Raw genomic sequence first — 16,764 nt, 5'->3', positions numbered from 1 at the left:
GGACAGCGAAAGGAAAGGAAGGCAAAGGGCATATCAAAATATGGTCCTGTGTGTATATTAATGTTTCCTGCTGCTCTGCTATGCAGCGACCAGCTTAGAGAGTACAGATATCTGTCAGGGACCAACCATGTTGGGCCACCCATCAACCTTTCATTAAATAGCACTTGTAGTCTCTGTAATTCTATCAATAGAGTAATCTGAGCCGCCGAGGTCTCGGGATTTGATAGAACAGCAGGAGTTGGGAAATGAAGACTGACATTGTTAACAAAGTCATTTCTGCCACTTGATGCCGAGGGAAACAAGCAGAAAAGCGGGACAACAAGGTTTATTTGACTATCCACAAAAAAAGAGAGAGGGAAGGGGAGAGTAGCTAAGTGTGAAGTCTGAAGTGGCACAGTTTGGAACTCACCCACCCCAAGTAGCCATCGATTTAATCAATTCCACTTTGATATTGTGTCTGTCTTTATGTTTATTCCAGCACAGCTTGCATAATAAAAGCGAGATAATCAAATGCATGACTTAAAACAAACCAAAGCTAGGTAAAGCCCCTTATTTCTCCTCATTCATTCAATCACAGTCATTTTCCATTGAAGGTGGTGGGTGGGTGGAGAATTTTATTCCCAATGGAAAGAGATTCAGTGAACAGATATAAAAAAATCGAGATTCAAATATCAAATCCTCAGCACACAGCAACTTCTTGAAACATGTAGCAAAAGGCTAAACGACTTAGCCTCCAAGTGCAGGAGGATTAAGGATGCATACAAAGAGCCAGTGATAAAAGGCACAGTGAAAATTACAGAGAAATAAAGGGAGAGGGGAGAATATTTTTTTTTTTAAAAAAAAACAGGGTTTTGCAGGCAATGCTGACCATGGCTCTGAGGTTTTAAGGCTGGTACACAGGGGCATTGCTAGGTTCTTAAAAGATCTGGAAGCCAGACCCATAGCACAAATTTGCATGTGCTCATGTAAGAAAGGTGCACACTATGACTTTTTTTTCCTCTTGGGCTGTTGCTATACTAGGGTTTAGCCCTGTGCGAGGCCCGGGCTCCCTGCTGTGCATGCAGATGACGCACAGGGGATCCCAGAGTCAGGCCGGGCTAAACCCTCCCTTGACCCGGGATAACCGGATCCACTTGTGGCCCAGTTTTTCAGGGCTGCAGAAGGTCTATCTGGTTCCGTGGCTTTTCCCGGTTACGCAGCTTACTCGCGAGTAGCCAGGAGAAGCTACGCTGTGTGTGTGTAAAATCACAGGGGGGAGATGGGGGCTGGGGGGGGGAAGAGTGGACCCAGCGGGAGAGATGGGGGGGAAGAGCGGAGCCAGGGTGGGGAGATCACGGGGGGGCGGAGGGGGCATCGGACATGGCGGGTGGGTGATCGGGCGGGCGGGTGATCAGGCAGACATGGCGATTGGGTGGGCAATTGGACAGGGGGGCATCAGACATGGCGGATGGGGGAAAAGAAGAACAGGGCCAGGGCAAGGAGATCGGGGACGGGGGGAAGAAGAACGGGGCCAGGGCAAGGAGATCGGGGATGGGGGGTTGGAGGGGGCATCAGACATGGCGAGCGGGGGGGGCGGATGAGCGAGCAGGCGGGGGGGCATCAGACATTGTGGGGGGAAATCAGGGGCAGGGGGAGCGGGGAACCCTTTATTTTTTTTAAAAAAAAGACTTACCGTTTCGTTGGTGCGGTCCTGCGTACATGACCCCTTTAAGATAAAAAAAAATGGCCGACGCGACGGGGCTTTTCCTTACCCTGTCGTGTGTTACATCTAGCTAGGGGCGACGGCCCGCGCTAGCTGCAGCGCGGCCTCACCCTGACTCCCCACCAGATTATCAGGTAGGTCTAGGAAGGCCCTTGGTTTGAATTGCAAGATAGCTTCAGGCTTAGGAGCTCCTTAGGAGATTATGCCTGCTCAGTGTTAGAAAAATAGGTGCAGGTGTTTTTGTACTACATGTGTTTAACATTTTGATTTTCTTTTAAAGGAACTGCTGATCACTTTTTTATTTCCTGCCAAATTGGAGGGTGATAACCATAGAGATTTTTGTATAAGAGTAGCCTTGACATTTTGAGGGTCTCAGAAGGATGGGAGCAGGGGCTTGGGAAGTCTGCTGCTTGAAATCCTGTTGAGGCCTTTTCATAGTGAAGTGTGGTGGCATTGGAAGAATGGCCATCTCATGGTCCCTGCCGCAAAGGGTAATGATTAGAGTCCATGGTAAAATGTGCCCTAGGATTAAACTGTAGACCTTTCAGACATTCCACATAGTCCCTCCCTCCCATTAGAAAAACTAAACCAAAATATGTTATTTCGATACATAAAGTCTGTTCGTTTCTGCTTGAGTTTTAGATTTTTTCCGAATTCAATGCACATCCAGTTCAATTACTAGAATTTATTTACATTTCACCAATGTTAGCAGTGAAATAAAGAGTGCCTCTGGGCATATGCAGAATGTTTTTATCACCACTGAGCACTTACAGCCACCCCCTCCCCATTCTCTTCACCTCCACATAACAATCCCTCCTCATTCTTCTGTCCTCCAGCAAATCTTTATAAAAACAGATGTTTTGTTCTTTTTTATGCAACTCTCCTCCACCTCATCCTTGTTATGCGCAAGCTTTCATTGACTCCCCTTCCCCATATGTTAATTTGTGCCAAGCCAAGGAGTCCTTTTTCAAAACTAGGGCTAAGTTATGGATTGGTATTCCCTCACCACTGAAGCTAGATCCCATGCAAAAATGGGGGGGGGGGGAATGAAAAATGTGCATACAATTGGCCTGAATGGTAGTCAGTTCAGCAGATTGGAATTGAGTGAGCAGTTTATTAAGCCAGCAATGCTATGCGCATAACTCAGAACATATTTCTGAGTAAACATGCAGAAGATCAGGCTGCAAACCTGGCAAAAGTAACTTCTGCTCTAATCCTATATATCCTTTCCTGGGGGTTAAACCCCCATTGAACATAATGGGAACTTACTTCTGAGCAGACATACATAGGATTGTGTAAGTGAGTAGCATTTATCTCCCCTCCACCTCAAAAGATTAACCTCTAATTTAGAACTGACTGGCAGTAGTTCTCCAGGGTTTCAGCCCGGCAGGATTCTTTCCTAGCCCTGCCTGGAGATGCTGGGAATTGAAACTGGGACCTTCCGCATGTGCTCTGCCAATGAGGTACGACCTTTCCTATTTTTGGATAATGGCAAGTGACAAACAAAACAGCTCCTGATATCTTCCTCTGTAACCATGTGAGCCCAATCGGGTGTTTGTAGAAAGTGAAATACAGTTCAGGAGGTCTCTTGCCCACCACCAGCCGCCCTCTTGAGGATTCCCCAAGACATTCTCTGGATGGAATAAAGGAGAGAAATAAAGACCAGGAGAAGGGAGGGAAGAAAACGAAAAGAAGAGTGGTGATTGGACATGGAGGTGGAGGGAGGGGAGAGAGAATATTCCCCAAGCAAAGTGGATCCTTTTAGCACTTCAGAGGAATTTAGGAGGCTGTGCAGGGTGTGTGAGGGTTGTACATACTTAAATTAACTTTATGAGGCGAGGTGGCTGGGGGCTTTTCAAAAACTGTAAAAGCTATTTAAAAGCCATATCACTTCCTGGATCATAACATCACATCATCCCAGTCCGCCTTTTGGAGTAATCTGCTGCTTGCAGCTATCTGGGAAAAATTAAAGTGGAGGGGGAGAAAGACTTTTGCGAGGGCTGATTAAATCTTTTACTGTGCTGAAGCTACTAAACTTCTGCAGAGGCCAAATTTTCCAGTTTGGGGCAGTAAAATCAGATGCTGTGCAAAATACCAGCACTTGCCCTTCCCTCTTCAAAATTACATTGCCAGCAAGCCTCCAGCAATGGACAAGCAAGAGTAGAAAAGTAAGGAGAGAGAAAGGAAGGTAAGGTGCCTGTGTCTTCTCAAGTGTTGGTGCCTTCATAGTACATTCCATGTTTGGCTGCTGAGAGAGTGAATCATAAGGTCTCCTAGTAACTGCAAACCTACTGAGCTCAGAGTGAAGAAGGAGGCTGTATTAAGGCAGATGATGGCATTGCGGCAGCTCTAAAGATGCAGGGCACAGCTCTGACGGTCTGAGGGACATGCCCAGGTTTGCCCTCCCTTACTAATGCCTATGCTGGTGCAGGGACCCGTGCTTTCCCATAGTTAAGGCTGACAATCTACTCCCCTCTCCCCTTCATTTTTACTAAAGAGAAATGGTGGAGAACCATTACTTTACACAAGATGGTTTCTGCTACAGCAGGGTCAAAAAGTGGTGATTTAGGGTGCCTCCTTCCCCAACAGGTTTCCTTTATTGAAACAGATGGGATGCAGAGAATATAAGCAGATCACCCTATTAGGGTATTTTTGAATGCTCTAATAACAATCATTGGTAAGTTCAATGTTTATTGGTGCAGTGGTGCTGGGAGGGGTGTGTGTTAACTCTTAAACTCATGGTGTTTTCCTATCTCTCCCCCACCCCACCCCACCGAAGAATCTGCTATTATATCCCCAGCAGGGCTAATAGCAACTTGGTGGAAGGGTATTCTGGCTTTTTTAAAAAGCCAGCGCAGTGGTAAAGGGTTACCTCTCCTGGAGCACCACTGCTCTGAGCAGAACTGGAGGTCCCTTGTTGCCACCGAGACCTACTTTATCATAGAAAAGAAGAAGACCTGAGGCAAGGTTGTGTTTCCATGGATCCCCTGCATCAGATCTGTTTTGACCCTCTGTGGTTAATATATAAAAAGAGAAATGCAGGTGTTTCAGCTGAAATGCAGGTGTTTCAGCTTGAAACCAAATAGGGCAGACTCGTCCAGTCCGAATCTGGTTTTCAAGATAAAGAACCATAAGAAGGGAAAGCAAAGAGGGCGTTAATGTTGCCCATTACCTGTTAGCACCTGGACAGCTGATGGGGCAACAGATCACCTGGCACAGACGTCTCCACTATAGTGTGATATATTATATTTTGAATCAAATTGCAGTAGTAATTACTACTTTTGCATCTGTGCATATAAATTAGAATATGCACATTTTATGCAAAATACTGTCTTCTTTTGTGGTGAAAAATTTCCCCTCTTTTTTTTGGGGGGGGGGGGGGAGATGCAAGTGGCTACTTTAAAAGCCAAAGCTATCCGCCAGATCCAGATGCATAGTGAAAGGCTGAGCTTATACAGCGCTGAAAGCCAGGCTCTCTGCACATGTACTCTTTTATTTTGCACATTCCAGAACTTAGCCCTTCCATTCAAATAGCCTCAGGAGCTCCAATGGAGCTGACCTCCTAGCTTAGCATGCAACTGAGGAAGTGAGGAATGCATTTCCAGGGAAAAGAGAGAAAGAAGATATATTGGCTCCCTGTTTAACCCTGCCTTTATTTTCTTCCCCCTTCCTCTGTCATTTCCCCTGTTTGTACATTAAGATTGTAAGCTCTTCACAGCAGAGATCTATTCTCTTATACAAGTGTCACACGTAATTATGACTTCATAAGAATGAGTGGGTCCCACTTCCGCATTGCAGATGAGGACAGCAAAAAGCTACCTGCTAGAACAGGAGAAGGCAACCTGATTTCCCCCATATGTCTTGGTCTACAACACCCATCAACCCCAGCCAGCATGGCCAATGGTCAGGACTTACATGAGCTGCAGTCCAAAACAACTGCAGATCACCAGCTTGCCTACCTCTATGCTAGATACAACTAAACACTCAAGTTTTAAATACAGGAACTGGAAGTAAGTTTCATGGTACTTCTAAGTAGACTTAGGATAGTAGCTCTACAGCAGAATCCTATATATGCCTTCTCAGAACTAATTCCCATTGGGTTCAATGGGGATTATTCCTGGGTAAGCCTTAATATCTAACTAATTTATTTTGGCGTGATCAACTGCCATAGGCAACAACCTACTAGGGGCTCGTAGAGTTCTGGTAAAGGTGAGATCTTCAGATGAGTAAGTATATTTAGTGGATTTGAAAGCTACTTTATAAAAGGTATTTGTTTAAAGCATTTCATGCTGGACCATGTCCCAAGTAGGTTTGCACATCCTGGAAGCCAAATACAGTGGTGTATGACAAGATATCATAGACTCAAAAAAACCCACCTCCCATTTTTGCCATCTGCCAGAGTTTTTTTTTAAAAAAAAGGTGTGTGTGTGTGTGCGTGTGCGCGCGCGCGTGCATTTCAGGCTTCCAGCAGGTCTGACTTCATGACATGAGTTTGCCTTGGTGGGTTATACAATGCGCAGAATAAATTCCAAAAGATGCCTATTTTAGGCTGACAGGTTGGGGGAAGGTAGATTTACTACTAGTAGATCTCTAGGTGATTTGCAATAGATCTGCAAGGGTTTTTGACTCCCAACAGGTTAACAATACGGGGTGAGGAACACTGGTCTGCCATGACTGGCCTTGTGCTCACCAATGATCTCCTAGAGTCAGTGTTGGTTAACTGTAAAATATGCATATTAATTGACTGCTTTTGAGCAGAGGACATTGTGCAGCTCTGCTGGCCAGTTTCAGAGCTTTGTGTTAAAATCCCCAATTTAACAGGCAGCGGTAGATTTTGTATATGGAGGACATCTAGTCTACAATTTATGGGGTGTATATCAGGGAACTGTGTCTGCCCCCATTTAGCATCAGGCTCTGCCCTGCAGTCACTATTTTGCTCTTGGCTCTGGATGCTGGACCCGTTTGTTTTTCATTTGTGTTTTAGTAAAAACAGCAAAAGTAGATCCCATGAGCCTGAATTCTGCCCACCCATGTTCTTGGCCACTAGAACATGCTGAGACATGCCAGGAATTGTAGTCCAACAAATCTGGAGGGCATCAGGTTGAGGAAGGCTGCAGTAGAAGTTTTATCTGCTCCGTGTGCTATTTTGGGTGTATTAATAGAAGTATAGCTTCCAAATCATGCGAGGTACTGGTTCCCCTCTATTCAGCACTGGTTAGGCTTCATCTTGAATATTTTGTCTAGTTCTGGGCACCACACTTCAAGAAGGATGCAGACAAGCTGGAGCGTGTTCAGAGGAGGGCAACGAGGATGACCAGGGGTCTGGAAACAAAGCCCTAATGGGAAAGACTGAAAGAACTGGGCATGTTTAGCCTTGAGAAGAAGAGAAGACTTGAAAGGTTGTCACACAGGAGAGCCAGGATCTCTTCTCGATCCTCCCAGAGTGCAGGACACAAAATAATGGGCTCAAGTGACAGGAAGCCAGATTCTGGCTGAACATCAGGAAAAAACTTCCTGACTGTTAGAGCAGTACAACAATGAAACCAGTTACCTAGGGAGGTTGTGGGCTCTCCCACACTAGAGGCATTCAAGAGGCAGCTGGACAACCATCTGTCAGGTATGCTTTAAGGTGGATTCCTGCATTGAGCAGGGGGTTGGACTCTATGGACTTATAGGCCCCTTCCAACTCTACTATTCTATGATTCTATTGAGGTGAATGGGAGCTGGGCAGGAGTATGTACATATGGTCTGGATATGAGATTGGGAAATCGATAGATGGAAGCACATCGTTGAAAACTAATACAACACAGTTTACCCTGGACATATACATTCCATGACTCATAATTTTAAGCAGTGGTTGATACTCTAAAGGTGGCGTTTTCCCTTTTGTCCTGCATGTATATTCAATTTCTTTCAAAAGCAATCAGATATCGACATCAGATAAGTGGATACTGTGTATTCGGCCTATTTACATTTTCAGTAGCATGAAAGATGGAAAGGTTTTTTTTAAAAAAAACTAACCACTTCGAGAATGAAAGCGGAGAGGGAGGAAAAGCAAACCATTTATTTTCCCCTTAGTGTCTGAAAATTGGATACATTGAAAACAAATGCTTAAAGATGTTTCAGTGCAGCATGCTTTCTAGGACTTCGTTTCCAAACTTTTCAGATTATATATTACAATTAAAGTAATACTGAAAGCAGGTTAAAAAGAACTCAACTGATGCCCATAACAGATTCAGGGCTATAAACGATCACAGATGTTCCCATCGGCCTAGACATACCACTGGAATTCAAACTCTGGTCAATTTCTAATTTCCATCATTAATACCACTAATTATACGTTCCTTAGGAGAAGATCCAAGATTTGGAATTAAGAGAGGAAATCTCGTTCATCGTAATCCACCCCTTTCAATTAAGGCCGTAATACATCGAGCAATGGGATTGCTAGACAGAATGGTAACTTTACAAATTGCTCCCTTTGAACAATTTGCCAGGTGCCAAGTGCAGCCAGCTCTTAGACGGAACAGAAAAGGACAGAAAAGAGACAGCTTGCTAGTTGTCTTTTATTTCCTCCTATGTTAACTCAGAATAAAAGCTTTTGCCAATCAGGGAGAATTTGAAAGTGTACCTTTCAAAACTGAGGTCACACTTTAATTCTGCTTACCACCTCCACCATAAACATGTGTACCAAAATGAAAGTAGCTTAGCTGCTACAATGGGGTGTAGTGATCCCCAAAGTAACACCTTCCCAGCAAACACTTCAAGTCTGAGAGGCAGATTTAAAAACTCTTTTGAATGGAAAAGATCACCCAACATTCCTAAATAAACATTTTCTAAATGAACACCTTCTACACCAAATTCTTCCTTGAACATTTCTTCCCCCCCCCCCATCTGATAAAAATAGCAACAGAGTGATTGCTGGCACAGTTAAAATCAGGGATTTAAAAGAAATCAGTATTAGTTCCCATCTCAAGAGATAATTTAAAAAGTAAATACATGTCTGCTTACACCTGCAAAAATGTCCAATATAATTCACATTTGAAAAGTTTCCCATTGTACTTTTTTAAATAAAAAGTTATTGTAAGCTTTATTTTAATTATTATTTGACCTAATGGAGCCTCAATATCAGAAGTATATTGTGTTTCTGGTTAGTCTTTCTGGCTAATTACTCTGAACTTAGTTTCAAGCAGGATGTACTTTATATAGATATAACTGGCAGTTAAGTCTTTGGAGGAAGATTTATTTCACTTTGGAAATAAACAAGTATGTAAATCTTCCCTTTGTTCACTTTTAAAATAAGCAGGGTAAAACATATGTATTGATTCATTTGCTGCAACTGATTCATTGGATTTATCTATTCATTATAAAGGGAGGATTAATTTTATTTTAATTTGAACGAATGCTTTATTAATAGATACTTGGTTCTTGTGCATGTTTCAGCTTACCAACAATCCATTGCAGCTCTGTTAATACTGTTAAAAATCCCCAAACTAGTCTTAATTAATAGAACTGATTAAATAAAAAGAAAATTGTTAATCACATGAGAAACCACATCCTAAACGTTTGCACCGACTTGCCTGTCAGCAACACCAGAATAGGATGATTCATGGATATGAATTTGTCCAGCAGATTATTAAACCCAGTCCTTGCCAAAAGAGCAAGCTTTAGGATGGGATGATTAAACAATAAATAAATAAGTAGTTAGAGCCAAAGAAATAATAGTAAATCTCAAAAGGGAGGATAACTAACGCTCTCTTTTATGTAAAGAACTTGTACATAGAATTAAATATCTCATTTGAAAAGAGAACTAAAGAGTTCTTTAACACAGGGATGTGGGACATGGGCTCCTCTAGATGTTGGACTCCAGTTCCCATCAGTTGCAACCAGCATGGCCAATGGTCAGTGATGATGGGGGATGTAGTCCAAAAACATCTGGTGCGCCACCGGTTCTCCATCCTTCTTTATCATCACTGTTGTAAACACATTTCCAAGAAAAGGCCCTGATCCTTTTCTGACATAAGCATGTGTGCATTTTTGCTGGGACTGTAAGCGGGCTGGACTCATTTGCACAAACAAGCAAAGCAACCGCGAACAGGATACACTGCACTAGTAAATCATGTGTCTGCTAGCATGTTTTTCCTATTTTATTCCAATCCAGCTATCTATTTTTGGCAGACCTATCAACTAATTACATATTTTCACAGGTGATATTTTGAAATTGTTAATGAAAAACAGTCTCTCTCTATCCAAAACAGCACAGACAATTTATTCTTCAGAAAAAGCATCTGAAGCCCATTACCTGAAACAAGAGAGATACATAGATTGTGAACACAAGTGTGTCCAGTGCTGATGGTATTGCTGCAAACAAAGGTCTTATTTAAAACCCTATATTTTAATGTGATAAAAAAAAACCACCCAACAACACACAAATCAGTAATCCAGGACAAGGCATTTCTATTTTCTCAATATTTGGCATAAACAATTCAACAAAAAGCTTAGGTAAAATACAATGCTTGAGAATACTTTAGGTAATATATATCCTAGATTCATATCTGTGTATATTGACTAGATCTACATGCAGAAATGGACAACTCCCATCAGCTACAATTCACCTCAGCTGCTGTGTGCATGGCCAATTGTCAGGGATGATAGGAGTTGTAGTCCAAAACATATGGAGGACACCAGATTGGTGAAGGCTGCAGCAAACTCCATTTCTTTATATAGTCTAGTAATGAAACGTATGTCAGTTTCAATCCTATAGCCACTTTCCTAGGAGTAAGAAACATTGAACTCAAAGGGACTTACTTTTGAGTAGGCATGTATAGGATTAGGCTATCAGTCTATAGGTTGCATTTACTTCCTTACTTATTTCACCACTTTAAAACTGGCAATGACAAGATTTCTAGAAAAGTGCTCATCCTGCAGCAAAGGAAGACCATTATGTCTTGCATATAACAGCATGGGAAGAAATCTACTCCCTCATCAGACTGAATCAGGTCAAATGTAAAAGAAGATTCCACATGTTTGAGCAGGAATCTATCATTAACTTAATACATTTATAGTTCACCTTTCTTCCATCAGGGTAGCATACGTGGTGCTCCCAGGAAGTCCCCCATCCAGGCACTGACCAGATCCAGACCTGCTTAGCTTCAGCAAGGCAGCTGCATTTTGTGCCTTCAGACGATGACTCTTACCCAGGTACAGAGACATAATTCCATTTATCTTTTGATGGGTATCAATTATAAAAACCAGACCCAACAATCCTTGTCTCCAAAATTCTAACATCAAACATTGGTGTTTGTTGAATGTATCCCGGGGAGACTTAACTGAATATCTTATCTACTACCTCCTTATACATTGAGCATATATTTCACATCCAATATCACAGCCAATGTCTCGTGTGCGAGACAGAGAGAGAAACCGGGACACCACCACAGTCACATTGTCTCCTCAAAAACTTCCTCTGCATTTTGTACCTCTGGGAGCAATATGTTTGCATGTTTTACACATACATGGCAGTCACGGATTCACTGAAAAATATTACTGTAGGTCCACCAGCTTCCTAACAATCTCTTCATTTGATCACAAAACACACTCGCTCACACACACACACACACACACACACACACATTGTATTTTCTTGCTAAAGTGATGTGTAGTTGTGGATGTGACACAATCAGGATGAAAGCGCTAGATCTCAACAACATTTCCACATTCTCATCAACATTGTGTTCAAAGAAGAATCTGTTAGTTAACAAGCAGAAATTAATCCTAAAACACTGTGTTCACATCAGTCTTGAGACTGATCAGCCTAATTCAGGCCACTTTTAAAGGAAGTAACCTTCTCTTAAGACTTGGATGTTTGAACAGATGGATGGCTTGGACCTCCTTACCTGGGAGAAGTTCAGTCCATTCAGAGGATGGCATTGCTCTTCCACCCGCTCCACAGCTCCAGTCCTCTTCTTCATCCTCTCAGCCTCCTGAGCCAGGTAGAGGTCCAGTACTGGCACTCCACGGGAACGGATATCTGTCTCAGTGAGGGAGTTGACCATGAGCATCACCCAGACGGGCCGTTTGCGCTCCCAGTTTCCAGCAATAGCATTGAAGAGGTAATCGGCGTAGAGCCCTTTGCCCCGTTGATCCGGGGTCATCCAGTGAGGCAGCATCAGCTTGACATACTCAAGGTGGCGTTTGAGGCGGTGATAAAGATCCCGGGGAAGCACGTCTTGCAAGTTCTCCCCATGGGGTAGCAACTGACAGCTAGCCAGGCCTGAGATGGTGTAAGGGTCAGTGAGGTCCAGCTCAAAGTACACACTGGAGCTAGCTTGGAAAGCAACCTTGGAATTGTCGGGGACAAAGTCCCACACACGGGTGTAAGGCACATGGATGGTACCAAACAGGTAGGCAGGGGGGTCTCTTCGGATTGTCCAGAGGAAGGAGTTCAGGTCTCTTTGCTAGGGAAAGGGATTCAAGAAAGGAAGAGAGTTCTGAGATAAGAGTGTTCAGGACCAGATAACTTGACAATAAAGAAATAAATGGCGCAGATGGAAAAAATAAATACACAAATGGTGGAGATAGGAACTGTGCATGTGAACCATGGTTGCCCTTTGGAAAATATTTACTCTGGAGTAAGTTTGCAATAAAATAATTGACAACCATCATTTTACACAGCATCCTTCCAAATACTCATCACATGGACATCAAGGCAAATTCTATTGAGATTAACATAAACTTATTTAGGAATGAGATAGGCCTTTGGATATTGTATGTGTAGGGAAGTTAAGCCAGGTTGCCAACAGAGTTCACCTGGGCTGGAGCTGTTCTACTGAAATCAATAAAACTATTTCAAAATGTCTCTTTCTGAGTTAAGTGGTTTCTGGATTGCATCTGCAAATTCACCTAGTCTGTGATTAAGCAAGAAGAAACCATACATTCTAGAAAGAAAGAGTGAATATTGAAGGACACTGAATATTGAAGGTAACTCTGATTAGTTACCCCTTGACATCCATCTAACTGTCCTTTGTAGTAGTACAACCATGTCAATTATTATTCTTTTTCACAATCTTATAGTATGGAATCACAGAAAGATATTACTAGAGTAATAAGGAATGCAAGGGCAAGATCTTGTTTGCATGGCAGTCAAGATTCTTATTTTTGTATTCATATGTTTATGAATGTGTAGTTCAGAAGAGAGATTGATAAATTGGGTAGACATAGACACACATATCAAAATGTATTCTGGATCAAGTCTTCTAGGAAGGCATCCATCCCAAGGTCAGACCTTCTGTTCCTTTATTTGTTGATGTATTCCTTTATTATTGCTTAATATATACCATTTAAAGTTTCAACTGAGAGCAAATTTGTGTAGGTCCATAACCTGTAGGGCTCACTTTGCAGGGACAGTCTCCTACAGAACAAGCTGTCCTCATATATTGTTCCCATGATCCGTATACATGTATACTCAGAAGTAAGGATTTTGATATTCAATGGGAGTTACTCTCAAGTAAGGACATAGGTTCCCACTTAAGATAACTAGGCTGTGGATGTTGCAGGTAATAAATGTACTTCCTTCAAAAGTTCAAGATTTTTTTGGGGGGGTTGCGCATTTATAGAAATGGCAAAAATAAATTTGGGCACATTAAGTTATCTGAAGGATATACAGTTACAGAATGGTTGGGAATATGAAAATGGAACCAAGGAAAAGTTGACAAAACTAGGAGATAGTGAATCCGTGAGATATCTCAACCAAGTAGCCAGAGTTTTTGAATTGCTAGCGTAAAAGCTGCAGTGGAGTTTCAGCAACTTGTTGATTATGAACTAGTTTGTAACTCAGGTATGCTATAGAGTCTAGATTTTTAAAGGGTGTTATCTGACAAAAGCACGAAGTAGGTTCCAGTGGTACCAATGAGGGGACATACCTGGCAAGCAACATATCCTGGCTAGGACGAGTATATTAACATTGAATTAGCACAGTGTAGCAATGAGATGGTTCATTTCCACCAAACGTGGACACTTGATTTCTCTCTCGACACCCCACCCCACTCCTCCCCAAGTTCCACTGCCACAGGATTCAAAGACGCACAATCCCGGCTGGCCGGCCCTATCCCGACCTGGAGAGCCGGAGACGCCGGCATGACAGATACTGACCGCTGAGCGGTAAGTCCAAAAGAAGCCACCATTGACCCGTTCAGCTCATCGTGTGGCCCGACAGCAGGAAGGCGTCTCGGGCAGTCATCTGGGAGAGTGGCACCAGTGTGGGACCCCCACCCCCCAAATGATGGGTGGTGATCGGGGACCCCGGAGGTAGACAACCTGGTTGCAATGTGTTGGATTACGACTCCCATGAGCCCCAGCCACCACGGCCAGGGATCATGGGGCTTGTAGTCCAAACCAGGTTGCCTACCCCTGTCCACTGAGGAGCGAGTGATCGTGACCCCCTGGTTCGGCGGGCGCCGCTGCCATATGTTCCCCTCAGCCCCCCCGCCCCCGGCCTCCTCCCTCCCTCTCTCTCTGTCTCAGCCCGGCTCACCGATCGGGGCAGCTCACACCGCCCGGGGTCCATCTGCTGCCGCCTCCTGGGCTCTGGGCGAGCCGACGCCGGCAGAACTCCCCCGAAGACAGCCAAGCACATCAGCGCCAGGTGGGGCTGCATCCTGCTCCTCCCGGGGGACCCGCCTTGCCGGCTGGCTTACAGGGGACTCTCCGCCCGGTCTGGCCGTGGCTGCCTCAATCCCGGCCGGCCACAGTCCCGTCCGCATCTGACAAGTGCAAAAAAGAAAAAAAAGGTGGCGTGTGTGGGGGTGGTAGAGTTCAGCAGCAGCAGCGGCCCCCCGAGTCCTCCTGGCCTGCGAAGTGGGACGCGGCGGTCAAATGGCCCCACGAGGGTGATCCCCGGGTTCGCGAGCCTCCGCCATGCTTGGGGGGCAAATGGGACTCTTCAAAGCAGTCCCTTCCTACGCTGCCCGGGAGTCGGTTGGGTGTCCCCCCCCCTTCTTCCCCCTTCCGCGTTTAGAAGGAAGGAGGTGGGAGAGTAAGGGCTCCCCTCCGTCTCTCTCTCTCTCTCGCTCCTCTGGAAAGGGGGGGTGGGGTGGAGGTGGGGTGGATCCCGGGTTTGAGATGGCGATAGATTTCAGGAATGCTATTTGAACAGGCACGGGAAGGCGGGCACTGCTGGGGATGTCATCATGTCAGCTTCGCACACGCAGCTCAGGGGAAGCCAGGAGGCAAGAAGCGAAAGAAACGCAGAAAACAAAAAACAAAAACTTTGCGGCGACTTCCAAACTTTCCCAAACTTTCCTTCCCATCCCGTCTGCAACTTCTCAGCCGCCGGCAGGGTACGGCTCCTGCCGCAAGAGGGCGCCTGGCTCACAAGCAAAGTGCGCCGGAGCGAAAGGTAAGCCGGAGAAAGCGCCCAGGACGGAAAAGGTAGTTTTAAAAAAACACAGCCCAAAACTCGAAGAAAGGTGCGGCAATCTCTCCCGGCTCCTCCTCCTCCTCCTCGTAAGCATCATTCGAGGGCAACGTAGCACTCTGCACGGGTCAAAGGCACACTCTTTACCCTGAACCCTCTTGGATGTGGGAGGCAGGACATACTTTGCAACACATTCTCTTCTCTTTATTATTCTTACTACACGTGTTCCGAAGATGAGCTTTGGTATGTTCCTAGACTAAGCCCTAGTGAAGTTGGGCCTTGACCAAGTGAAAAACAAAACAAAAAAACAAGACCGAAATTCAGAGGGGCCCTTGTTACTTTCCATAATATTCCTGGCACAACTCAGCCAAGACTGGCCACTGGGTTTACTGCGCCTGTCATCCTGAACAAAGCGTGCTCCGGACACCCTAGAAGATAACACATAGGACCATCCTGGCATGGTACCACTTCAGAAGGCAGACAGGGCTTTGGATCTCCTGGCTGAGTGTCATCTTCTCAAAGTCAAAAGCTTCCTGCATGTGGATAGCTTGCAGGTCAGGGATAAGGCTAGGCTGGAGCCCTTCTGTTTGATGTGCCAGCTTTCCCTGAACAGGGCCTTTGGATTCTAACACTCTTTGTTAATTACTGTCCAAAAACCTATATTAATATTATTGAAATTAATAATTCTATCCATTTCCCCCTTTTAGGTCCTAAGGCCGATATAAAAGGGGAAGGGGATATGATTATTAATTTTATTGCAGGCTCAATTTTTGAAAATATTTAAGAGTATTTTTAATGTTTCAACTGTTTAATACTGTATTATTTTGATATTTTTATTGTTGTATTTTTGTTGTTTGGTTCTATGGTTGTGAACCATCACGAGGGGATTCACAAGTTGGGTGGTATACAAATCTAATAAATATTGGCAATACTGAGGTCTGCCAATCAAAAGAATATTGTGGGGGGAGCTCGGGGGGAGTAATGCTATAAAAGTTGATAGGACAGTAATTTAAAATAAACAAACACACCAAGCTAAATTATAGGTATTTGAGTTTGATTAACTCCAACTAAAATCCAAAGCATATTTATTTGAAAGATGCCCAAAGGCTTCCTTGTACCTATATTGGATTATAGCCCCAAAATTAGATTATGTAATCTTAAATATGTACATCTCTGCCTCTAGATACACCATTCAATTAAAGGTCAAGTTGGGACTGCACATTGGGCCAGATGCGGCCACCCCACCCCGACGGCTCATGAAACATTACTTAGCCCAACAACTTCTGCTTTATGCTTGAAATACTACAAGCGAGAAGGATCTTGGACTTGTTGTAGAACACAAGCAGAATATGAGCCAACAGTGTGATGTGGCTGCAAAAAAGCAAATTTTTATTTATTTATTTATTTATTACATTTTTTATACCGCCCAATAGCCGAAGCTCTCTGGGCGGTTCACAAAAATTCCAAAATGCTATTTTGGAATGCATTAATAGAAGAATAGCTTCCAAATCGTGTGTGGTACTGGTTCCCCTCTATTCAGAACTGGTTAAGCTCCATACTGAGTACTGTGTCTAGTTCTGGGTACCACAATTCAAGAAAGATGAAGACAAGCTGGAGGGGGTTCAAAGGAGGGCAATGAGGATGATCAGGG

The 16,764-nt window shown here is 44.0% G+C and overlaps 1 protein-coding gene across 1 annotated transcript in view; it reads right to left on the bottom strand.

The window, feature by feature from the left end:
* The window catches only part of TRABD2B (TraB domain containing 2B), a 338,890-nt gene extending 324,425 nt beyond the window's left edge, over positions 1 to 14,465 (bottom strand). Inside the window, exons 1-2 of the mRNA XM_063118425.1 lie at positions 14,232 to 14,465; positions 11,596 to 12,156 (exon numbers count right to left, since the gene is read on the bottom strand). Coding sequence (XP_062974495.1) covers positions 11,596 to 12,156; positions 14,232 to 14,354 — 684 coding nt within the window. The 5' untranslated portion in view covers positions 14,355 to 14,465. The remainder of the gene's footprint in view (positions 1 to 11,595; positions 12,157 to 14,231) is intronic.
* Between the last annotated feature and the right edge of the window lie 2,299 nt (positions 14,466 to 16,764).

Source organism: Elgaria multicarinata, chromosome 1 (genome assembly GCF_023053635.1).
Source record: "Elgaria multicarinata webbii isolate HBS135686 ecotype San Diego chromosome 1, rElgMul1.1.pri, whole genome shotgun sequence".
NCBI classification, from domain to species: domain Eukaryota; kingdom Metazoa; phylum Chordata; class Lepidosauria; order Squamata; family Anguidae; genus Elgaria; species Elgaria multicarinata.
The sequence above is the reverse complement of the archived record's forward strand: the minus strand, read 5'-3'. Positions and strand labels throughout refer to the sequence as shown.